The sequence below is a fragment of the Bolinopsis microptera genome, chromosome 6, assembly GCF_026151205.1.
Source record: "Bolinopsis microptera isolate Bmic1 chromosome 6, MBARI_Bmic_1.0, whole genome shotgun sequence".
NCBI lineage: Eukaryota > Metazoa > Ctenophora > Tentaculata > Lobata > Bolinopsidae > Bolinopsis > Bolinopsis microptera.
In genome coordinates, this window is record NC_087077.1 from 3,766,594 (window position 1) to 3,793,284 (window position 26,691).

A 26,691-nucleotide genomic window follows, 5' to 3' on the forward strand; every position below is an offset into this window, starting at 1 on the left:
TCACGTGACAGGCTAGTTAAACACACATTCGATTGTTTCGGACTCGGGTTAGGGTTAGGGTTGTGGTTAGGGTTATGAATAGCTTTGGGGTTATGTAATGGTTAGGGTTAGGACAGTGGCGTAACGTTGCCTGTTGGCGCCCCCCTGCCGAAAAAAGCGCCCCCCTGTTGGCGCCCCCTCCCCTTTTGGTGCCCCTCCCTAAAATTGAACAAATTAGGTGATTTTAAAGAATACGCCGGTAAAATCTCTAAAAAAGTGTGTATCTAGAGCAAAACGCGCAGTTTTGCTAGTACTTTAGTTAAGTTTTCGAAATTGTCCCACATTCAAACGACGATTTGGCGCCCCCCTAAGACGGCGCCCCCCTGCACAGCGGGGTCAGCAGGGCCTTTCGTTACGCCACTGGGTTAGGATCAATCAATCATCATCAAGATTTTAGTTTTACATTTGACCTTTATGTCAAAAAATCTCTGAATTTTCAATCGGTGGTCGATGTTACCTGAGGACCTTAGGCTTCGTCCTTACTTCGTCCTTACTTCGTCACAGGACGATCGGAGCTCGAAGAGCGTAGAGAGTGCTGGCGTCGTCCTGTGATGGTCGACGTATTTTTGCTTGCTGGGATCCGGCCGAATGACGCCACATGCAACGTGTAGGGTAAAACTAAAAACGCTTCCCTATATGAGATAATATGACAAAAATTGTTTTGGTCACGTGACCAGTCAATGACATTGATATTTCGCTGCTGACGGTTTGGTGGAGGGTTAGGGTTGTAGGTTTACAACCTACCAGGACGCGCGCCATGGAACAGATATTTTACGAGTATCACCCGTTAAGGGTTAGGGTCAACGTTTATACATTATAGGGTCAAAGTTAGGACTAGAGTTGTACACTATTGACATTGTGAGGGTAATGGTTAAGGTTTATCACTAGCGACCTTTTCATCTGACCACAATATTGCAAAATGCTATGTTGTATGTCACGTGACAAATTTAGCCGAGGGTCAAAAGTCGGAAGTCAGTGGACTCTGTTGGAGTTCGGCGGACTCCGAGCGGAGTCCGCCGAGCTGGTGGACTCCGCCAAGCTCCGCCGGAGTCCGCGGCGGACCGGAGTCCGCCTAGTGGCTTAGTCCGCGGCGGATTTTACTAATTCACTCGCCAGCGCGCTATCACGTGTTTTTAATGCCGTGATTTCATTGGTCACCTCCATAGCGCGCATTATTTGTGACAGCATAGGAGGACTAAAGTGCAAAGAAACTGCTGCCTAACTGCTTTGTAGGTTTACAACCTACCAGGACGCGCGCCGAGTTGGACTGTTCCAATATATGGAACAGATATTTTACGAGTACAGAGTATCACCCGTTAAATAACTGCTGCTTACTGGGCGGCGCTCAGTAAGCAGAATCAAATATTTATTATGTTTATGAACATAATAGCCTGGGGTCCCCAGGTAAACTGCTGCTCACTGCTGCTAACTGCTGCTCACTGCTGATATGGGTTCGCGCAGCAGTTAGCAGCAATTAGTACCAATGAGCAGCAGTGAGCAGTAGTTAGTTAGCAGCAGTGAGCATGAGCAGCAGTGAGCAGCAGTGAGCAACAGTGAGCAGCAGTTTCGTTGCACTATAGTGCTCCTGTGAAAGATAGCGATTAGAAAATTAAATAGAGATTTTACAGCAATTTTACATCAATGACACACATGGGCCACCTAATGATATACATGATAAACCTGCTAGCGCATGTGTATCAAAACAAATTTTGACACACATGCGCTACTTATAGGAAGCGCATGTGTATCATTATTTTTTTGACACACATGCGCTTCCATAATAGTTGTTTTTACACAATTTGTCCACCGCGCGTGCAATAAACTCAATAAACTCAATCTAAGCTCCGATTTGTGACCGAAATGGGCCATAATATGGTTTATGAAACGCATGGCAGAGAGCGAGTGAGAGAGAGTCAGAAACAAAAGTTTGTATCTGATCTCAGCTCAAGCTAGCACACGCAGGCGCGCTATATCACGCGCACGTGACTTAAACACTGCAATATCATTGGTCATCTTCATATCCAATGCGAAATACAAACACGCGCCCTTTTCCTATAATCCATGGCGAGTGAATTAGTGAAACCGTAAGTTTATACTTTTTGCCGATGACACCAACATATTTGTTGTAGATAAATGTATAAAAACACTTTACTGCAAAGCTAATAAAATTCTTAAACTTGTTCATCAGTATATGAAAAGTAACTTGCTGCATATCAACATAAAGAAATGGTGTTATATCCACTTTAAGCCGAACTGTAGAAATGAACCAGATTCAAACACCAATGAATTAGAACTGACACTAAATAATATAGTAATTAAAAAGGTGGAGGAAACTAAGTTTCTTGGAGTCATTATTGACCAAAAACTGAACTGGGATGCTCACTTAAGAGCGTTAAACCGTAAATTGAAATGTGAGATAGGTAGACTATGTGGAATTAGACGCTGTGTACCTAAAAAACTTTCGTTTTATTCCGCAGTTCAATAATTGTTGACCGAAAAAATATAAATTGATCGAAATTTACAATTCATCGTTATCAAATATAGTCAATAATATTTTTGATTCCATTTAGTACATAATAAGTTGGTTTTATTCTCTTGCAACACTACTGCACAACAAAAACTGCGCCTGTCCACCAGCAACAGCAGAGTCATAGATGTGCAGCCAAAGCTAGGCCACACACCCATGGCCGCGCCGGTTAAACAACTTTATATTCAATCGTTATATTAGGAAATTTTAGTTAATTCTTTGATCACCCTTCAGTGCCGGTGGGCAGGCGCCCCGCATAGTTGGCTTTCCAAATTTACAGTCTCAAGAAAGCCGAAACGGTAATCGAGTCCCGGAGCAGAACACACATTTAGAAAATTGAAAAATTAAAATTAAAATAATAAATTAGAAATTAAAAATTAAAAATTACATGACTACGAGAGTCCAGACAAACAACAAACACACAAATCGGACGATGAGAGGACCCACTGCTGAATTCGACATATAATGAATTGTTGAAAACATAATGATTCCTACACTAATATGATCTTGAGGCATGCCCTGCATGTACTGTGCGAGTACATTGTAAATAATATCTGATAAGATGCGGCCAAAAATAGCGGCACGGCGCGCAAAATGCGCGGCGTGACCGCCGAAATTTTATACTTTAAACATTAACATTTCAATCGGCTTTAGCGCTCAGCATATCTTCATTGAGTAGACATTAGAATTTCAGTTCGTTGGAATCGAAGTTCAGTTCACACCAATCTATTTCGTCGTACCTGGACTGCATGCCGAGTAACTCCTTTTTTATTGTGAATTTTACAAGGTTCGTTGATGTAGAGAAGTTGATATTGCTAGCAGTGTTTCTACAATCGTTCCACATTTTTGTCGATTGATATATGAAGGAGGTGGATGGGGTTGGAGTGATGAATCGATCAGCACGTCTTGATGATCTGTGAAATAGATTTAGGAGTGGGACTGGGGATTCTAATTTATTGATTTTGAACATTTCCAATAAACATGTGTGTTTGAACAAACTGTGTATGGTTAGTAAACCCATTTTTCTTAAATAGCGGTTTTGTGTGCTGTTTTTCATAGAAGTCGCTTCCTAATTTTTGCTTGTCTTTACTTCGTGTTCTAGCACAAGTTCTAAACTTTTCTAAGTCCGCCTCTCGGTTACCAAATAGTATTCTAACACATTTCTTCTGAGTGATAAATATTGGTTCAAGCCTGTTGTTACTAAGGCCACCCCATACTGATATCCCAAATCGCAAGTGTGATTCAAATAGTGTGTAGTACAGTTCTTTGTAGAGTTTTTCTGGAATAATGTGCCGTATTCTACAAATTTTCCCACTTTCACATTTCAGCTTTGTGTTGAGCGACCGTATATGAGCATCCCATTTAAGCTGAACATCAATAATAACACCAAGAAACTTCACCTTTTTGACTTGCTTTATTACTACATTGTTTAGAGTAAGTACGTGTTCTTCTTCATTATGTTCTACCTTGCTTTTTCTATTCGTTGGTTTAAAGTGAATGTAACAGCATTTCTTAATGTTAATATGCAGGAGATTACATTTCATATACAGTTGTACCAGTTTGAGAATTTGGTTTGCTCGTTCATATAATTTTATCTTACATTCATCCGCGACAAATATATTTGTATCGTCAGCAAATAGAATGAACTTGCCTAGTTCAGTTGCCCTATATAGGTCGTTGATATAAATAATAAATAGTAACGGACCAAGACAATATCCCTGGGGTACTCCAAAGAGAACTGGAAGCTTAAAAAAACAGCATTTCTTAATTGTAAAAACATCATTTCTTAATTGTAGTCAACGGGCACAAAAAAGCATTACTAGCAATTGTGTCCTTAACCCTCCTACATTATTTGAACATTTTTGTGGCTAACTCATCGAACAACATCTGAATTAATATGTACTTAGTATTAAAAGATTCAGTAAGTTATCTTTTCATGTTTGTAGGTTTACAACCTACCAGGACGCGCGCCGAGTTGGACTCGTCGACGGTCCTGCAGAACAAATATTTTACGAGTATCACCCGTTAACAAGTTGTATCACGTAATGACCCCCACGGTCGTGGTGACCCCCACGGTCGCTTCACCCCTGTAGAGTTTCGAAGATACAGGGGGAGCCGCGCACTCTTGTAGGTTTACAACCTACCAGGACGCGCGCCGAGTTGGACTCGTCGACGGTCCTGGTAGGTAGAAATACGACTCAATTACGGCAGAAAAGTGCCGTAGATGCTGATTGGCTGAGACGTTTGCGCCAATAGGAGAGCTTATATTGAGTCACGTGAGCTATGCGCGGCGTAAAATCACTCTGCAGTTCGAAATTCTGTGATAAAATCGAGCGCTCATGATCAATTTTGTCTGGCCTTTAACTTCACTTCCTCACGCAGTTTATAATCGATTCACTGTTGTTTTGTTCGCTGTCTATGACCGTATTGAAATTAAGCTTAACATTTGATAACAGATTCTATTCACATCCAGCTTTAATTTGATCGCTTGCTGAGTTGCATGTCATTTGTTTGATTGTTTCCAGATTCAATCTGACCGGTGTATCATCAATCAATATTACGGTTCAGTCATTCAGTGGTCCATAATTAAGCTGCTACCTGCATATGCAGATGAACAAACAAATATTGTGGTGCATGCCAATGTAAATGAAGGTTTTTGTCGCTTACCTTAGTGTACAATTAATTTTGAAGATCAAACATATTTTTGCTATTGGCATTGTTGATGCGACCGACCTAACCCGATCGTTTTTTGCTATAACTATATCCCTTGAACTATATGTTCAAGACTAGAATTTCGAGTTCTCCTTTATATGCTGCAGGTACTCCAAATATCGTATGATAATAATAATCTAAATCATTGGCTAGAAATGACGTGACACACTTGTAATCCAGTGGAAGTAATGTTTATTAACGGCATTACATGGAGTCCCTGTTCATTTTACCAAATAATGAACTGTGATTAAACTTCCAAGTTGAATTCTTCAACTTGCCCCTCGGACGTTATTCCACAGTAACAGACCTGATACAACGTGAGGGACACCAGTTATATATCGGTTATTAAATATAAGGCTGATGTGTTAAGTTATTAATTGTTTCTAAGGTGTGTCCCAATTCCCATACATCCGTTTACACTCAGTGTGTACTGAACGATTTGCTTATAATAACAAGAACCTATTTGTGTATTAAAACATAGACCTCAGTTTGTAAAGTAAATCTTTTGAGTTTGTAAAGTAAATCTTTTGAGTTTGAACACCTCCTAGTTACCATATTGATAATTGCAGAGATATCACGCGATTTGGTAACCAATTAAATTGTTATAATTGAATGCGTAGAGTACACTAATCATTGGCTTTTACTTTTAGTGGCAGTAATTTTTATTGAACTGTGACTAAACTTCCAAGTTGAATTCTTTAACTAGCCCCTCGGACGTTTCCATAGTAACAGACCTGATATAATAACGTGAGGGACACCAGTTATATATCGGTTATTAAATGTAAGGCTACTACGATTAGCTATTAAGTGTTTCTAAGGTGTGTCCCAATTCCCATACATCCGTTTACACTCAGTGTGTACTGAACGATTTGCTTATAATAACAAGAACCCATTTGTGTATTAAAACATAGACCTCAGTTTGTAAAGTAAATCTTTTGAGTTTGTAAAGTAAATCTTTTGAGTTTGAACACCTCCTAGTTACCATGGTGATAATTCCAGAGATATCACGCGATTTGGTAACCAATTAAATTGTTATAATTGAATGCGAAGAGTACACTAATCATTGGCTTTTACTTTTAGTGGCAGTAATTTTTATTGAACTGTGACTAAACTTCCAAGTTGAATTCTTTAACTAGCCCCTCGGACGTTTCCATAGTAACAGACCTGATATAATAACGTGAGGGACACCAGTTATATATCGGTTATTAAATGTAAGGCTACTACGATTAGCTATTAAGTGTTTCTAAGGTGTGTCCCAATTCCCATACATCCGTTTACACTCAGTGTGTACTGAACGATTTGCTTATAATAACAAGAACCCATTTGTGTATTAAAACATAGACCTCAGTTTGTAAAGTAAATCTTTTGAGTCTGAACACCTCCCAGTTACCATGGTGATAATCCAAGAGATATCACGCGTCTTTCTAACCCAGTATCGCTATAATTGTATAATCGAATCCGTAGAAAGTGCAATTATCATTGGCTATTAATGACGTGACATAGTTGTAGTCTAGTGGTAATAATGTTTTGGGCTAGCTGACTGAACACGCCATTTTGGAACTAAATTGATCGTCTCCAGGTCCCCGGACAGTTTCATCTTTAAATATCTTAGTTAATTAGTTTAAATCAGACTTATAGACAATAGATTACAGAACCCTTGATTTCATCGCCTTTGTACACTGCAGTACAGGAGTAAAACTCCTACATACAATCGGAAAATGATCTGACGGTGTACACTCTTTAAATGTATGATAACCTCCTTTTAAAATAAAATATATATTTTTAACAAATTTGCCGTTAATTAGTACTTGATTATTTAGTATCCGTGTAAATAAGTCCTCTTTGATAAAATTATCGATGCAAATGACAATCTTTTAGCTTACAAAATCAGTCAAGCAATCTTGACCATATTGTTGCAGATTTTGAACTATACCGCCGCAACCACATGTAATGACTTAAAGGAATACTTAAACCAAGTTTGGGAATCACTTCATGTCTAGAACCGATGTAACAAATGTTCCACTTTTGTCCCAATAATCCTCCTGGGTATCCCATATTCAATTTGGCGACCAATTTGGTATTATATTTTCGTTAAAGCTCCTATCAAAATTATGTACGATTAGCACACGTATCTTACCTGAATTCTCTCCAAGAAAAGTGGGCAAATAAAATAATATATTGTTGTAATATTTCAACTTCATAACCGAAATGTTGTAACGAGATGTACACGATCGCTTACTTTGTCATTACTTTATTACAGTAATCTATAAATAATCATACTTTACACACATCCCTTTACACGCTGTAGGGTGAACACTGCACATAGGCGTATCATTCCACTTAAAATTCAACATTAACCATGTACACACACTATGCACTAATTGCCCATTTTTGTCGAGAAATGGTACATGAAAATGTAACCATTTATCGACAGAAATACGAACGAATACCAACCTTCCCAATAACACCAGTTTGTATCTAAACATTTGCTCCTAATAGCAACACTGACGTAATTTGTTTTATTTTCAGTTACTGATGGACTGACCTGCCATTGTGTGATACTGATAGTGCGCCGAAGGACCTCTCTGACATGGAAACGGCTATTTCTGGAAGATAATGTACTGCTGGGAATAATTTATACTCTATGTTAATGGTCTCCTTCTCCTTAAACTGTAAAACATACACTATATATAGGTGAGAACATATTAGAATTTTTGGAATATATGGCTTACAAATACAATTTAGTCACACTGTAGTAGGCTTAATATTCAATATTGTAAACAGTCATAATTGTGGGTAAAGTTTTGGTAGTAAAATCAGTAATGCATCATGTCCCAAACCATCTGATATTGATAAACCGAGTTTCAACATCTTTGATCAATTAAAATGAATTACTTTCAGTTACTGCCGAAATGTTCTTCTACAAATCCTCTACAATGATGCCGAAGGCTTGAACTTGAAGATTGAGTCTTAATAATAATATCGAAACAATTAATAGATGTTGCTCCTATCAAAGAAATTAAGATGATATTTCCAGTTCACAATGATACACTGTGTACTCACTGCACTGGATTTAGAAAGATAACCATTATATATTATAATCCGTTGTTTCAATATTTTGTTTTCTTTGTTGATATCACTAACTGATCGATGATTTAATTAGGTTTGATTTCTAACATAAACTGTGATCTGAGAGAAGCCTAATATCAGTGTGTAATGTATTTGCAGTACTGCGCCGTGACGTAATAGGACAAAAAGTACCTGCCACCAATGGTCAACACCAAAAGCGCGGCGTACTGCGCGCAACCAACTATTTCGCCCGTACAATATATGGAACAGATATTTTACGAGTATCACCCGTTAACGCGCGCTCGTGCGCGGCGGGTCATACAACGTATGACAATTAACAAGTTGAATCAAATATTTTACGAGCGAGTATCGTAATTATAAACACATTCAACATTAAAAATAGAGGTATGGCGGAACAAAAGGCTAAACACCGCTCAGCAGTGAGAAAGTTACAATAATTTTAAATTTTAAAATAGTATTTTCAATGATACACAAAACAATCAACATTTTATTCGAATTTTAGTATAATTTGAACCTAAAAAGTGTTTCGATTATTTTATTCATTAGTTGTCATCTTTAATTTATTATGACAAACAGAAGGAAATAACTCGTCATCAAAATGTATCGCGCGAGAATGTTTTAGTAGACGCGCATGTGACGTCACAACTGAAGAGCTCGCACTCTCGCAGTGGGTCGCCCGTTAAATGTGCGGCGTCGCTTCATGTTACCATGTACTTTCGTGCCACTGCAGGCGCGCTTGTTTTATACCGCTGGGAGGCCAAGGTTGGCTCGCGCAACTGTAAGCGCAAGGGCTTTGTATTCTACAAAGCAACGGCTTCGCTCAGAATTAGTTTTAAATTTTGCTACAATTTACAATAAATGTCGCCAACAATACATATATGTGTATATAATATGTGTATTTGTGTATTGTAAAGTTTAAAATACGCTAGCAAGAGTTCAAATAATCTAGTATCGTTTTTTGTTTAACTGTCAAAAACGGCTTTTCCGGCTGAGTCAACAGTCAAATAAAAACTATTTTATTAAGGTACTTGAAATTTGATGACACAAGGTACAAGGTAACACAAATTTATAGTTTTGTATTCAGTATTGTAAAAATTAAAAGTTCTTATAACATGTTTAATGTTAAAACGACCACTGAACCTTTGTAGCGCGATGCACTACTGGGCCGTGCGCGCATCCAATAATTCTTCCCGCAGAGCGGCTAGATGCAAAGGATTGACATCGTGAATCAAACTGAACCTATGTATAATAAAACAAAAGTTAATAAAACAAAAGTTAAATTTATTACCAATTATTCAATCAATACATATCATAAATTCTAATATTGGAAACACAATGCAGAATGGATGTCTTAAACTATAATTTTGTTGTCACTTATAATCTATTTACTTTCAAAGTTGAAATTTAGTTAAGTATGAAATGCCACCACATCATAGTTAGGGTAAAATATTATTCTTAAAAATTTTAAAAAACTTGGGGGACAGAGGGCCCAAGTTGCGATATAAACCAGACAATATTGAAGATTTAGATTTAAATATTGAGCCCTTTGGCTAGAGAATACTTTCTTGAATATTTTCGATAGTTTTTAATATTGGTAATGTTAATGAATTGTAATTGATTGATATGTTATATTTAGGCCCATTTCCAGTTTTCAAATTAAGAAGATTGCTCAATGACTTAAAATTTAAAATTTAGCAAAAGATATCTAATTTTTGAATAGTTTTTGATTGAAATAAATTTTCGTGCACATACAGAATGAATGGTTAATAATTTAATATATATGTAGACCAAGCTCTGTGCACGGGATGCTTCCTGGAAGAATCCAGTTCTTTTAGCGGGGCACCCTACCTAAAGCCAAATTGAGATATAATAATCATATTCCTAGGGAAATAATCAGAAATCGAATACCAATCAAATAATATGTAGTAACCATATTTACTATGCAAAATGCCCCAACCTCATAGTGTAAATTTATATAAAATTCAAATTCCATACCACCACTAAACCCCAACAGTCAACACAACAGCCCAAGCAAAATTAAATAACTTCTTATATACTGTCATACTACAAATTAATTAAACATTTGAGATCTGTTAACCAGAGAATAAATTTCTAAACCTAATGCAAGTGAAATAATTTAGATGCAATAATGAATGCCTAATATGAGTATCATCTGTCAATGTCCTTGTAGAACAGTCTGTACAAGAGATATGAGTAACTAATATAGAAGAAAAAAAAACAGGAAGTTGTCGTCTGTTGGAAAATAAATAAAATATCTAGTATATAAATTAGAATATAAAATAACATTCGGTCAATGTGTCGTCAATAAACTGTACAATTATCAAATGTTAAAACTGTACTGGGTGATACAGTCACCAAAAATAAATACTAAGTATAATAAGTTAATAAATTAAATGTGGTCTGTAAAACTACCACTAGGTATAATAGGTCAATAAATTAAAAGTGGTTTATAAAACTACCACTGTGCGAACCCCTTCTCCAGTTAAAACATGTCAGTCATGTGCAGAATCAATCAGAATGGTAAGGTGGTAAAAAAGGGAATATCCTTTCGACACTTCAATTATATATGCCTCAGATTTAAAAGAAATAGAAGATACTTAGTTATCGTCGACTATGATTGCAGTGTAAAATTTGTCATATGAATTGTCGACGGTATAATAAGGGTCTGTTGTTATAGATGAGAGTAGCTGTTTCTTATACGAATCACTAAAGCTTTTAACATCGGGCAGATTTCGTAGATCTGTTGGAACATTATTCCAACATTTTGCCCCCAAGTATTGAAAGTTTTTATGTGATGTTGATCTATTAACATATAGGTTGCAGCTTTCGCCGCTCCTATTACCTCCTGATATGTAACTAAATTTGTTCATAAAGTTTGTAGGACAATTGTCATGGATGATTCTAAACATATAATTTGACAGATGGAGTTGTCGTCTAAGATGGAGTGGTAACCATTTCATGTCTCTATAAACATTAAGGCTGCTTATAAACATTAAGGCTGCTCTCTGTTTGTGGAACGTTGAGAGCTATTTTGGCTACCTTTTTGTACAGAGTGTCAAGTTCAGCAAGTTTTGTCTTGCCAGCTCTACAATAGATCGTGTCTAAATAATCGAATTGTGGCAACATGAGTGCATTGGCAAACATTTTCCTATATTTAATGGGTAGCAGTGCTTTACTTCTATACATGGCACCAATTCTCTTCCTGACCTTCCTAATAATATAATCTACATGGCTTTTGAAGTTTAATTTACTATCTAGAATGAGGCCAAGATATTTTGTCTCTTTGCACTCCTTGATTGTGAAAGTTACCTCATCACATTCAATGGTTAATTCATCATGTTTATCAACAGAATCAAATAATAGGAATTCAGTCTTCTTTTCATTGAGTGATAACTTATTAATGTGTAGATAGTGTTGAAAGAATTTTAGACTTAAAACTTGAACTTCACTTCCGATAACTTTTGGGGCTGTGCTCCAAGAACAGGCTGACATATATATAGCTTATGGATTATATGTAATGTATTCTGATTAAATGATAGGGCTTGCCAGTCCAACCACCTCATATTTTTCATACTCACTCACTCTCTTGTCCCATGTGTCGTAGTCCGTCAGTCTGTTCAATTTTTCAATTTTCAATCTTTTGAATCATTTTGACTAATCCAGTTTACACTTTCATTGTTTTCCACAACAGAACATTTCAAACTACTTTCTGCTCTTCCTTCTTTTCAGTGAGTGTGCTAGTTGGACGTGAAGGTGCCCCCTGGTCTGCCTGGTACCCCCATTGCTTCTTCACCATGATGGAAACCCCCACTGACACTCAAACAGAAAAGTGTGAGAAACCTCAACCTGCTGCAGACCAGACTTTATCCACTACGGTTCCTGATCAGGATACACCCACCACTTCCTCAGCTTCAGTCATTGATGATATTGACGAAATGCTTAGAGATGTCGATAAAATAATTCATTCAGAAAATCAGGACACAGAAGAAGACAAAAATGTTAGCAGTCTCCTTAGTTTCTTCTCAAATAGATCTGCTCCCCTCGACACCTATCTGTTAACCCATGCACAGAACCTACGCTCCGAGGTAGACTTAATCAAGATTAACATTTGCAGTATCTTAAAACTTGAAGTAAATAAGTTTGCAATCATTACTCCACACATGATCAAGAGCTGCTCATCCCTGAACAAGCTCACCCTAGCAGAAGGTCTCCTATCCCTGCTAGGTCTTGCTGAAAGTGTTTGCGCTGTGGTGAATGGACATAGAGTTGACAATGAAGTCAAGTCCCCTTCCTACTTGTCAGCTCCCTGCAGCATGAGCATGCCAACGGGTCACACTACATCTGATGGTAGCTCTATACACCATTCTCTAGAAGCCATCCAGATGTCCATCAAGAACCTCAAAGACAATGATAGCCATCTCAAAACTCTTGACTCTATCAACAACAAGCTTGCTGAGCTCAAACTTGACATCAACTGTTTTAAAAACAGTAGGTCGTCAAATGTTTCCACCCCTGATCTGCCCATGCCTCCTTTCCATATAAGGTCACCTGCTCCATGTGAAACAGACCAAGAACAGCTTCTCCTAGATGCACAGAAGCATGCAAGTGTAGACGACCCTAAGTCCAAGCACATTCTGTCGTATGTCCCAGAATTTGTAGATGAAAAATTGAACTCTGAGCTCTCAGTTTTCTTAGACCAACAGAAGGAAGCCTTTGATAGTAACTCCGAAAATGGACATGGGGTTGTGAGCTTTGGCGAACCTTATCAGTACCCGGGGGCTAAAGCTGAAAAACCGACATCAACAGAATTTCCTGAGGTTCTTAATAAGCTTGTCTCCAAGATAAAGGAAGAATGTCCTAGTTCAACAATCAACCAGTGCTTGATAAATCGGTACACCGACGGGAACAGCTTTCTTCCTAAGCACTCTGATAACGAGCAATCATTGGTCCATGATAGTTCCATTTTTACAGTATCCTTAGGTGGTGATTGCTCGGTCAAATTCACAAAAAAGGATCAACTTGAAGGAGAAATCGTAGAGACAATAGAGGGATGTAGTCTCTATGTGATGAGCAAACAGTCCCAGTTTCTGTGGGACCACCGAATTGATAAGAGCACAGAAAAGAGGGAATTGAGATACAGTATAACCTTTCGCTACGTAAGCAGGAGCACCAATGCGACATTGATTATTGGTGATTCAAACACCCGGTTCCTCAAATTTGGGGCTGGTAAAGGAACATTTGGTCACAAACTGCCTGGGAAAAGAATTGAATGTTTCACAATAGATCAGTTAGACCCTCTTCTTTGTGTAGGATACAAGAACGTTGTAGTACACTGTGGTGTAAATAATATCAAGAGGGGAGGGGGTGATGTTAAACATTGGGCTAATGAGCTGACAAAGAAGCTCAAGAATATTTGTGATATGTGTCCATACTCTAAAGTTATAGTTTCACCCATCCTTCCAACTAGGTCCTCCTGGCTGAATGACAGAGCCATGGAGTTTAATAGTTTATTATTTGGGTACTGTAATACTAATACTAGAATAGGCACTTTAGATTTTGATAGTTTTGTTGATGAGGAGGGTCTACTGGACAAGCAGTTTTGTAGATACAAGAAGCCGGATGACCCAATCCACCTGGGGTCAAGCGGTATCTTTAAACTCTCCCGGGCAATTGCCCATAAGATCCTAGGTAGCCCTGTTGATGGGAGGTTGTTCAGTGATGTTACCAAGGCCCAAAAAAGATTTTCCCCACGTTCTCGTAGATCCGTAGTTATGTCATGATAGCCAAACTAATATGCGAAATTTGCTGCTGCTGCAATAGACCTGTGCGTGCTGGACATCCATTCATAACTTGTCAGATGTGTGACAAAATAATGCACAAAAAATGCAAAACTGATGATAACATAGTCAAATTTCGAGATGCAACATACTGCAAAATATGCACTGATGCCAATGATATCGTTCGGTATAACCCTTTCTACCAAGCTCCCCACTTTGCAAACAATGGCCTCATTGATGATGAGCCAGTTAATTATATTGAATCTATCTACAATAGCTCAAAGATTCTTGAAAATTGCAAAACATTCTCAATAACAGAGTTGAATGCCACCATCCTACCTAAAAATTCAGCTAAATATTTGTCCAAATTATTTCTAAATATTGATGGAAATGCATCAAACTTTGACAACTTTGCAGTTGAATTGTCTTGTATCGACCACAAATTCTCTGTTATCGGCCTTGCAGAAACAAACACTAATCCCGAAAATGGAACTCTGTATCAGCTTAACGGATACTCCTCTTGTTACCAATCACGCTACTTTTGCCAAGAGAAAAACCAGTTCAAGGGTAAAGGGTCAGGAGTGTGTCTTTACCTACACGATTCCCTTAACTTTAACAAAATCACTGACTTATCTCTCTGTAATGAACACATAGAATCACTGTTTGTATCAATCACTAGCTTGCAAGATCCAACTGTCGTAGGGGTTATATACCGTCCCCCAAACGCATCACTTGAGATGTTCAACAAAGCGTATGAATGTATTCTCTCAAAACTGAATGGCAAAAAAGTATATATTCTTGGTGATTTCAATGTTAACATTTTGAACGACCCATCTCCATCAGAGGACAAATTTCAAGAAATAATATTCAACAACGGCTTCATACCAACCATATCATTACCAACTCACCAAATGCCTGGCTGTTCCAGGACCTGTATTGACAATATCCATACCAATGTCGTAGATCAATCCCTTATTTCTGGTGTGATATCTGACAAGATCTCCCACCATCACCCTATATTCACTCTTATTGAACTTTCCCCTGACTCTGTGCCAACACCTGATTCATCAGACAAAATTACTATACACTACGACTATAGTAATGCTAACTTAGAGAAGCTCTGTCTTGAAATAGAAAACGATATAGATAGGTTCCACCACAGCTGTAACACATTTGACTCTTTCGTGCAGTTATTTCAAGAAAAGATAGATTTGTCTTGCAAACTTCTAACTCCTAGAACCACTAAACGTAACAGCATAACCAACCCTTGGATCACCCAGGGCCTCATTAACTCCATCGACAAGAAAGCTAGGTTGTATTTCGAATGGAAGAAGACTTGTACATTAAAACTACCTGATGGGGATCCAAACAAGCACATATACTACAAGGAATTCGACAAGTTTCTCAAGAGCTCAATAAAGATGGCAAAGGCTATGTGCTATACTCAAAAATTCGAGAAGTACAGCATGAACTCAAAAAAGACCTGGGAAATTATAAATGAACTCCGTGGCAAAAATTTATCTAGATGTAAAGACGATTTTGTCATAGATGGCCAGAGAGTTACTTGCAGACGAATAATTGCTAACAAATTCTGTGAATATTTTACATCTCTTGCAAGTAATCTCAATAAAAATGTACTGTCAAACAATAGTATTTCTCTGGAACCAGTAGAATCATTTGCTCAGTTTATGTCTAATTCGGTATCTGACTCCATATACCTGGAAGAAACTAATGAAGAAGAAATTATAGAGGTGATCCGAGATTTTCAAAATGGTAAGGCCAGTGACATACCTGTAGTTGTTGTAAAAAAACCGGCAAAACTCATTGCAGGTACTTTGGCTAGGCTTTACAACACATGTATACAAAGTGGTACATTCCCAAGTATTTTTAAAACTGGTAAAGTTATTCCTATTTACAAGAAAGACAATAAAGAATGCATTGAAAATTATCGGCCTGTATCAATATTACCTTTATTTGGAAAGATCTTCGAGAAGGTTATTTATAAACGCCTCTATAATTTCTTCACATCTAAAGGTGTACTAACAGACTCACAGTTTGGATTTAGAAAAGGCCATTCTACCACCCATGCTCTACACAAATCTATAGACTCCGTTACTAAGTCTCTGGCAAGCAATAAACATGTCCTAGGGATATTCATTGACTTGAGCAAAGCCTTCGACACCCTTGATCACGATATTCTTTTATGCAAATTAAATTCCTACGGTATTAGGGGCACAGCACTTACCTTACTAAAAAGCTATTTGACTAACAGAAAGCAGTATGTTATGTATAACGATGTACCATCAGAAACAATGGACGTGAAATTTGGAGTACCACAAGGGTCAATTCTAGGGCCGTTACTCTTCCTATTGTATATGAACGATATAGTAAACTGCTTTTCAGACAGTGAGGTGAAATTTGTACTTTATGCTGATGACACTAATATCTTCATATCAGGACCATCTAGAGAAGCAACATACAAAAAAGCCAACTTAGTACTTAAACATGTCTCGATTTACATGAAATGTAATCTACTTCATATCAACATGTCCAAATGCTGCTACATACATTTTAAACCTGCCTCTGAATATGATGACACCTGTGCACGGACCAGACCATTTGCTATCCTGCTAGATGAATCTAGATCAATATTCATCAATGGTAAGGTTATTACTAAAGTCAAGGATACCAAATTCTTAGGTGTTGTTATAGATAGTAAGCTAAACTGGATTGCCCACATGCACTACATCCGTAAAAAACTGCGATCTATGACTGGTGCAATCTGCAGAATTCGGCACTCGATACCTTCTGAACTATATTTGAAAATATATAATGCTCTTTTTGAATCACATCTCAGTTATGGTATAAGTGTGTGGGGTGTTGTCCTCAAAGAACGGTCCAATGATAGTCTTTTCATCACACAGAAGCACTGTATAAGGATCCTTTTTGGCGACCTTGACTCATATTTAGATAAACAATCAACATGTGCACGTACTAGACCATACGGTATGCAAAAACTAGACCATAAACACTTTGAAAAGGAACATACAAAACCCATTTTTAATAGATTAAAAATACTTACGGCTCAAAACTTGTACAAATATCACTGCATCTTAGAATTTTCTAAGATTATCAAGTACCACTGCCCATACTCCCTTTATGAGGCTATCAACATTTCAAACCGTGCAACGAGTCTCACGGTTATTCTCCTAAATAAATCAAATACCTTTTTGTTTAATGCAGCCAAGCTTTGGAACGCTGTTCATAAAAAAATTTTAACTTCAAGCAATTGCTTAGAAACGTCCATTAGCTTGATAAAACTGAGAACAAAAGCACTATTAATACAAGCACAGGCAGCTGACTTAAAAGATACTTGGACTCCAAACAATTTTAAATTGCAGTAATCAAGTCTAATTGCAGCGGCGCACACTTACTATTACTATCATGATTGTACTATAGACAGAAAATCTTTCAAATCGATTTTGGGCGCTTTTTAACCATTTGTTGTAATGTTTTTAGATACTAAATATCTAAATTTATAAAATTTTTATCGGAATGAATTAATTGATTGATATTTAATAATTTATTCGGTAGGTTTATCTGGTATTGATATTGATTATATTGATATTGTTATTATTGAACGAAGCTAACTCTAGACATAGTTAATACTACTTCTTTTAAGAAAGGGACTTGGAGTATAAACGACCAAGTTTGCATAAATTTCTATCCAACCAAGAACTCAGGAGGCAAAGGTGGGTGCGTAAACTTTTGGTCTGCACTCTCCGATCCTGTATCACCCTGGATTCTTCTCGACGTATCTTTGTAAAAGGTATATACCTTCTAGTCAATCTCTTGCTACTCCAAGTCCCCTAAGATATCTGATCTAAAGTTCGTGCTAGTTATATATATATAGAAAATATATTTTTGTCTGCTTTAATTGATACTAAATAAAATTGTTGTTTTCTTAAATTGTTGTTTTCTTAAATTAACACTGAGCCATTTAAAGATTGTCATAAGTTCTATTTTCATGTTTATAAATGTGCTTCTGCAGGTTTGATCAAAGTTGGTTACAGTTTATGACAGTACTGGCATGACCAATTTTATTGTGGCTGGTAAAAGGACCCAGTTGCTTGTAAGGGCTTTACCGAACCCTTGGGGACCACAATGTGATAGGATCAGGCCAGATGTTTCTATGTAGAGCAATTTATTTATTTCGGAGCTATGGTTACGTGGTATAGCTGGTGATGCAATTGGCAGAGCACAATCAAATTTTTTCCTGATCCATGACTCAAAGTGCCGAAGGCACAAAATTAAAAGAGTCAAGGACAAGGGTTAGCGAACAAGGTTTTTTTGTATATGGTAGCTTTGCGACCGTGCGACCGTGCGACCGTACCTGCCTGCACACACTGTAATCGCCCACGTGACTACCTGCGCAAAGTTATTTTGCGGAATAATCCGAATTAGCTAATTGTTGGCGCGCGGCGCTGAAGGAAAACAAATTTGACTGCCTCAGTAAGGTGAATAATTTAAGCTTGAAGGTGCCCTGCGCATTTACAGAACCTTATGCGGCGATCACATATTCACGAGGACCTGTGAGCGCCAAAATTAATTTAAAGTTTCTAGAAATCATACATCACTACGAGTTACTCATGCTTTTGGATTATCAGAGTGCGGATTGTCAGGTATTTCATTCATTCATACTTAATCGGTTTAAAGCTGTATATTTAGAACTCACTATTGTTTAAACTACGAAAGCAGAACGTAGATAATGGACAATATACCGACGACAATACCAAGGACCCGAGTGCCGCATTGACTTTTCCGGATCCGTTTTTACCGAAGGCTTATCCACCAGTTACTCATGCTGCATGTATAGTCTGATAATATTTTGTCTTATCTCTAGCAAGCATTCTGTAAATTGAAGTGTCGTATTTATTATAGAAGAGCCAGCCAACCTCCGCATTATAATCTTTTGTGTGCCAAGTTCGTTTATAAAATCTAATCATATAATAAGATTGATCCAATAGTCTAAGATGAACGGTATATCATAGCTCATCGTTATTAAAATCCGAATGGATGAATTAATCAAGTAATGTTCCCTTTCAACACAACTAAACAACAAACAAATGCTTGCTCACCAGTGGTGACGCAATCGTAGGGGCATGCAGTTGGTTCAGATAACTCTCACCCCGACGACGGCGTCTAGAAATTATCAAATTATGCATTTGCGCCATACTGGACACATTTTATATTTAATATTTTGTGGTTTGTAGAAATTAGTGTCATCTACAGTATAGCTTAACTGGCGAGCAAGCATCGTCCCACTCGGCCGGGACGAAAATACCAAGTCCAATCACAGAAAGTTAACCAAAAGATAAAAATAAGAGCTCGGATATCAACAAAAATCACACGCTCCAGACGACCGGGGAAGAGAGGAAAGGAAGTAACCAAGTACATTGTTAATTTCACCATGTACATATCCCACTAGGCACTAATTGATAGCATACTATTATTATTTTGAGTTACTTATACTATTTTGCACACATCCGTGTCGGGTGTCAGGTTGCATAAACAATAAGCATATGGTTTTTAAAAATATACACGATTTTCAAATTCAATATGGAATTATATTAACTTGGTGGCGCTTGGCCTGTCACTTCGCCATATCTGCATACTTATAAACAGTAAAAACTGGGGTCCCCAGGTTGTATAGAAAATGATAAAATACGCCATCACGGATCGGGAAATTGAGCGGCCATGCACAAAAAAAAAGCGGCCGCATTTCTTGTTAGTGTTGCAATTGGCAGAGCGCAATACATTGCTGTAACCAATATTTTAAAAATTTTAACAAAACACATGATCTACTCCATTATAGGGGCAGGGATTGTATGAGACTTCTGATAGATGAATCTCATGTTTGGTGTCCACCTTCTTTCCTCGGTACCCTCGTAGAGCAATAAGAGTTGTTTTTACTTAAAAAATTGTATTTTATTTATAGATATTTGAATTATGTCCTCAGCTGGTAGCATGTTGTGATACTATCATTTACAGTGCAGTGTGCACGTACATGTGCACTGAAGGGTACTCATACAAGATCCAAGATCTTTTGGCAAGGTACTCATAAAACCTTCAATCACGGATGATTCTAACACAGTCGAGCACAATTTCAAATACAAATTGTAGAGGAATTGTCAAACAATATTTAATTCGAACAATCTCTTATGAGATAACTATCTTAATGAGCAAGTACATTGCTGACTTCATCAACTATTTAAGCATGGCAACCGAAGCCAGCAGACCTGACAATGCTGAACAACAGGAACCCCCGAAAGTAAATTAAAAAAAATTTGCTACTATTATGAGCTAAATTACTGATTTGTTCAGTACAGTAATTAATAGTTAATTATCATTATCGTATTTTAAATTTCTTTCAGATATTTAAGGAATAAGTCTCTAATCCTCTGTTTTTCAGGGAGGTGTGTTGTGGGAATCACTGAGGTCTCTTTTGTTCATCTTAGGGACAGCAATTCTAACAACTATTGCTGTCAAAAACTCTGTTCATCCCTACATAGACAAAATATGGGGAGCTTCGGATGACTTTTGGGGTTCTCTCTGGAACTCCTTGTACGAACTGTGTGGGAGAAACAATTTTATTGCCCATGTCATTGGTTAGTATTACACAATCTAAATTTTGCAGACAAGGCAATCTCGTCATGATACTGTACATACATTTCATGTTTGATCATTGTCGATGTAATGGCTGGCTTATCCCTCAGAGCTATTATAAGTTTTGGACATCACAACAAAACAAAACAAAAATTGTTTTTTTTAAAGGAGGCTACATAATATGTCTCGTCTCTGCCAACATAGAGTCAATCACATTTTATTGTCATACTGTACAACTTAGTATTGTTAGCTTCTGTTAAGAAAATAGGTATTCTCATTTCTCAATCTTATGAATTTATTTTCCAGGTTCTCCGTTAAATGGTATTATCTGGTTTACTGTATTCAACGCCTTCTTCTTGATCTGTGACATCACTGGACACCCAGCTTGGTTGCTGAAGTACAAAGTTCAGGATGCTAAGAATCAACCCGTGAGTCAGCACAAGATTGTAAACACTAACAATGCTCTTATGCTACAAATTCGGTGTTGTTGTGTTGATAAATTTATAATAATATTTTTTGCTTTTTAAGCCAAAAATGGTTGATATGCTTATAAAATAAAAAAAAAACCTTCACAACCATTGCATGATCACCCAACAAATGTTTAAAGGTCGATAAGAAGAAACTGTGGAGTTGTATCAGAACTGCTGCTTTCAATCTTGGAGTTGTCAGTCCAGTGTGTTCTTTGGTCGTCTACCTGGCAACTTCGTACAGTGGATGGTACGATGATTGTTATGGGGAACTCCCTTCTTTCGAACGGATTCTGGTGGAGTTCTTGGTATTCAACATCATTGAGGAAATCTTCTTCTACTATAGTCATAGGTATGGCAAGAACAGAATTGATTTTAGTGTTCTGTTGCACGACAGGCCAGGACAGGCTGACATTTATTTCCATTTCTGTTTGAAACATTTAGCTGGAGAAGTGTCTGCAAGACAATCAGCTTATAATAAAAACTATTTTTCCAGGGCGATGCACCACCCCAAGTTGTATGCTAGATTCCACAAGAAGCACCACGAATGGACAGCTCCGATTGGTATAACCTCAGTGTACTGCTCACCACTGGAGATGGTTGTGTCTAACTTGCTCCCTGCTACTCTCGGTCCCCTCATCATGAGATCTCATCTGTTTGTGTCTTGGGTTTGGTAAGTTTCGGGAATCACAACAAGTTTATAAGCAGTTCTAACTGTTCATAAATTTAATGTTGATTTACACCATAGTAATTTCATGTAGATATAAACTTGCTCAAGTTTTGCACTATTGCATTGTTTAACTATATAATTTGATTTTATTATCAGGTTTGCATTGGTACTGTTCTCTACAACATTGGCTCACGGTGGATACCACGTCCCCTTCCTCTTCTCTCCTGAAGCTCATGACTACCACCACAAAGTGTAAGTGAAACAGCATCCTGTATGCTTCCTTTGTGCTCCTTGTGTGCTTTCAGTATGCTTCGTCATTTCTGTGAGCTACCTGTAATCTCCCATGGTCGAGGGTCCCAAATTACTATATTGCAGCTCATAAACTAAGATGTCTGTGATGCTGTCCTTACCGTGCTCCACATAACTAATATTTTTACTTTTATCAAAACTCCTAGGTTCAACTGTATGTTCGGAACACTGGGAATCCTGGATAAGCTCCACAAGACAGACAAGCCCTTCGCTGGTAGTATCCACGAGAAACGTCACTACATCTCCTACAGCCTCACTCCAATCAAGCAAATACTCCCCGAACCTGTGAAACGTGTTCAACAATGTGGAAAAGCTGAATAAACATCTGGAATGCGGAGTGAAACTAAAAATTACAGAATTGAACATTTGGAATTACTAGATTTCTGTTCTGTTAGAAGTGTTGCTTGTACATGATCTTTGTTCGTTATCTGTGTTGTGACCCTCCTGGTAATATTGACTGATCTCTTGATGACTCATATTTAAACCAGAAATTTGAAAACCTTTTTAAACAAACATCAGTGTATATATCATAATATCTTGAATTACCACTTTCGTCAGATTTCAGCAGTATTTAGAGCTCTGTTATATTGTTAGATAATTGCATATGATAATTTGTTGACTGATACGTTACAGTAAATAGTTATCGTTGAAAACGATCCATCTTTTATAGAAATTATTGAAATTTATGTTAAGTCCTAATTTATGTTAAGTCCTAATTTATTTAAAGTCCTTTAAATGTTATCTTTATATTATCCGTATAATTTATGTAACACGCTATTTAAGATTTCTGCATAAAACCGTACATAGTTCTTCTGCATTAAAAATGTAAACTCTTCTTTGAATTTTGTACCATACTGTATTTATGTGTTTATACCTCCTATAATGAGTCCTAATATTTTATACTCCTAATATATAATAGTACATTATGAGTTTATTTAAGTTATAGTAATATGACTAAATTTTAAATGATAAACTATATTTTCTTAATCCGTTTTGGGATTATGGAAAGCATTAATCATTGATTAAAACTTCTCACTGATCCGTGCCTATGACACGTGATCTAAGTAAATGTTGCACTTTAATTTTGATTACAGAAGGTACAGGTTGCAGTAGTTTAAAATTAGTCTTATGAAATCAGATGTCATTTTCTAATTAGGAATTTAAATATAAATCTTATATTGTGTTCTAGCTAATTGTAAATGATTTGTGCTTCGAAATTTGTGTTGCTGATTTTTTAATATGATTTTTTGTATGTTATTATAAATTTAACAGTAAAACCCTAGCCGTGCCCCAATATACCAGGAACCTCGATTTACCGATAGTTTTCACTTCCCCAAATTAACTTCATGTAAAAGTGCAAAAAGCCCCCCTCTAACCAGAAATATATTTTAACTTGCTTTCCCCAAGACTCGGTAAGTCGAGGTATTACTGTTTTGTTGTATCTGATAATTAATTTACATAATCGCGTTTATCATTGCTTAACTAATACTGTATTATTATCTTCAATCTTGTTATAAATTGCATTGGGCTTCTTGCCAAACAACTTAAAAAATGTTACTTATCAATTAACAATCACACATGACTTCTGACTTAACATTATTTCTCCCAGGAAGGTAACCAAAAGAGCATGTCATTACAAATCATAACAAATGCAGCCCAATCTAAACTTGTGCGGGACAAGCTTACTAAATGGGAGACAACCACATCTCTAAGTCAGCAGCAAAAAGATTGTGTGGTGGACCTAGCCACGTGGTCAGCTATTGATGAAGCAATAGATCTACCTTCCTCTGATATCATCTCAGTCAGTGAAGCTCAGGACCAGTCCAGCACCATCAACAATGCTCAACAGTTCTACGAATGGTTTCACTCAGTAGAAAGAGGAATGGAGTCTGATCAAGAGTCTGAGTATAGAGATTATATAAACAGTTTGAAGGAGCATCATGGGCGGTGTAACTCTGTTCTGGATGGGATAAGTAAAGCACTGGACCATCTGAGAGATCTAGGTGATCAGTACCGCACTGTATCTCTCACTACCGAGGCACTTCATGATAGTTGTGAGCTGCTGATGCAGGACCAGCAGGATTTAGAGCAACTCGGTACAAGCATCGCACAACAACTGGTTTATTTTACTGAGCATGACAGGATTGGCACCAAGTTGAACAGCAGTGCTATCAGTGTCATGGGCGAGGCTTTTGTGCCTATGTTGATTAAGATAGATGAGTGTGTAGAGTTCATGAAGGATCACCCTGATTACAAGGAGTCAGCTGTTTACCTGGCTAAGTATCAGCAGTGTCTTGTTCGTGCCCTGACACTGCTGCGCTCCTATATCGTTAATGCGATAAGAGCCACGGCAACTGCTGCTGTAACAGAGTTATCTGGTGCTGGGGGGCTAGTTCCTGGGGACCCTGCTTTCGCGCAGCTTTACTCAAAATTTCAATCTCAAGGTCCTAGAATCAAGGCTTTGATGGAGCAGATAGAGGACAGAAGTGAGAAGAACCCAGAATATCTGCAAGTTATGCAGGACTGTTACACTTGCTACTGCTATCAAAGGCAAGCTTTAATTCTCCCTGTAATAAACCAGGAATTAGAAAGATTGTACAAACTCCATGATAAAGATCACTGTACATTCATCAGAACAAGTTGCATGTCCCTCATCAGGATCTGCGAGGATGAGTTTTCATTGTACCACTGCTTCTTTTCTCGGTCTGACCTCATATTACAGGGGCTACTTGAGAGTTTATCCTCCCAACTCTACGATTATTTCCGTCCTATGATAATCCAACAGGTGCAAAGGTTTGAGCTATTGGCAGATATATGCAGTGTCTTGAAAAATGACATTTTCGAAGATCATGTCAATGCCAAAGGGGAATGCTTGGAAGCTTTTGGCCATTTAGCACTCCAGATGCTAGAAGACTCCCAGGAAAGACTAAGCTACCGCACTCAGGCATACATACAATCTGATATAATAAACTTCATGCCCTCAGCAGGAGATCTGGCATACCCTTCTAAACTAACAGAAGAGTTGTCTAACCAGTACGCTATGTGGTACCCAACAGTAAGAAGAAGCCTTATATGTCTGAGCAAGTTATACCGCTGTACTAACCGCTCAGTCTTTGAGAGTCTAGCCCAGGAATGCCTAGCAGCGTGTATAGATTCTCTGAAAACAGCTACCTTGTCAATAGTTGAGAACAGCTCACTGCTAGATTCTCAGCTGTTTCTTATCAAACACCTGCTGATTATTAGAGAGCAAATCTCACCGTTTGATGTTAACTTCACTGTTAATGAGGTTTCTCTTGATTTCACTAACCTGAAGATGGCTGCTTCCGGACTGATCACCAATAAGAATAGGATTCTCTCGCTGAACTCTAATAACGCTGTGCTGGAGTTCTTCTTCCAAGGTGCTCCTCAGTTAACGAAAAAAGTACTGGACAGCAAAAAGGATGTGGATATCAACCTCAAAGAGGTGGATTATTTTATGATATATTTCAAGTGAACTGTTATCTTTATTTTATATTTCAATACTAATTTTATGTTCAAATTAATACTGGTCTCCCTGGCAGATCTTCAGAGAATAATCGCAGTTTTGTTAATTTGATTGTAGTTTACCTTTCAGGCGTGTACAGACTTCATAACAACAGCAGCAACATTGCTCTCCTCCCCTATACATGCTTTCCTTGCCACTGTAGAGACCTCCACTACTCCCGCCACCATGGAACAGTGTAGGAATGTGGTATCAGAAACCACACAGAGGATATCCAGCAAGTTACCAGGTACTAACACTTTTTGATTGATTTAAATGTCCTGCACAGCAAATCGAAGCGTCTTTAAATGATTCACTATCTTTATTGTATTGCTGTGTAAATTTGATTATAATTCTAATTATAGGTATCAAGAAGTCAATGCACCTATACCTTGCAAACCCAGACACTGAAGCGATCCTCTTTAGACCTATTAGAGGACAGATTCTAACGCAGTTTGGGAATTTGAGGAAGGTTATCGATAACATGGAAGAGGAGGATAAGTTTATTATTAACTGTCCGTCTCCAGAACAGCTAACAATGACACTAGCTTACAATTAGTTAATTAATTAATTAATTAGTTAATTAATCAATTAATTGTCAGGGTTTTAAATACAGTGTGTTAGAAGCAGAATCTTGTTAATTTGTCTTTAACTAACCTTAAATGTTTGGAATTTATGACTTGTATTTAGCATGGTAAACACATTTTATTAATCGTTTATTTGAATTTGGTGCATGGAATATTGGAATATGGACGATATTTTCCCCGTTTTGTTTTTAGAGATTACAGTAGGTTGTGTACAGAATGCCTTGTTTTTTTTGCTGAAGTTAATATTTTCGTTAGAATTGACATATTGATTGTTATGGTATGGTTGAGATAGCATGTATTTTATTG

At 37.5% G+C, this 26,691-nt stretch overlaps 3 protein-coding genes across 3 annotated transcripts in view; all 3 read left to right on the forward strand.

Moving 5' to 3' along the window:
• LOC134816441 (RNA-binding protein PNO1-like) overlaps nt 1-26,691 on the forward strand; it is a 95,900-nt gene that overhangs the window by 68,098 nt on the left and 1,111 nt on the right. The gene's annotated exons all lie outside the window — the stretch shown is intronic.
• LOC134816765 (fatty acid hydroxylase domain-containing protein 2-like) lies at nt 20,430-23,758 on the forward strand. The gene is made up of 7 exons (XM_063825758.1): nt 20,430-20,497; nt 20,639-20,834; nt 21,139-21,260; nt 21,440-21,651; nt 21,796-21,972; nt 22,126-22,221; nt 22,425-23,758. Exons 1-7 carry the CDS (start codon nt 20,444-20,446, stop codon nt 22,597-22,599), a joined length of 1,032 nt encoding a protein of 343 aa, XP_063681828.1. The 5' UTR covers nt 20,430-20,443; the 3' UTR covers nt 22,600-23,758.
• LOC134816512 (conserved oligomeric Golgi complex subunit 3-like) lies at nt 23,892-26,677 on the forward strand. Its single transcript, XM_063825383.1, has 3 exons — nt 23,892-25,741; nt 25,892-26,048; nt 26,164-26,677. Exons 1-3 carry the CDS (start codon nt 23,906-23,908, stop codon nt 26,355-26,357), a joined length of 2,187 nt encoding a protein of 728 aa, XP_063681453.1. The 5' UTR covers nt 23,892-23,905; the 3' UTR covers nt 26,358-26,677.

Excerpts from the sequence above, each read along its gene's own strand:
- LOC134816765 (XM_063825758.1), top strand. The coding sequence starts at position 20,444 with ATGGCAACCGAAGCCAGCAGACCTGACAATGCTGAACAACAGGAACCC. Across the intron at positions 20,835-21,138 it reads TTTTATTGCCCATGTCATTG|GTTCTCCGTTAAATGGTATT; the intron begins GTTAGTATTACA and ends TTTATTTTCCAG. Across the intron at positions 21,652-21,795 it reads TTCTTCTACTATAGTCATAG|GGCGATGCACCACCCCAAGT; the intron begins GTATGGCAAGAA and ends CTATTTTTCCAG.
- LOC134816512 (XM_063825383.1), top strand. The coding sequence starts at position 23,906 with ATGTCATTACAAATCATAACAAATGCAGCCCAATCTAAACTTGTGCGG. Across the intron at positions 25,742-25,891 it reads TGGATATCAACCTCAAAGAG|GCGTGTACAGACTTCATAAC; the intron begins GTGGATTATTTT and ends TTTACCTTTCAG. Across the intron at positions 26,049-26,163 it reads GATATCCAGCAAGTTACCAG|GTATCAAGAAGTCAATGCAC; the intron begins GTACTAACACTT and ends TTCTAATTATAG.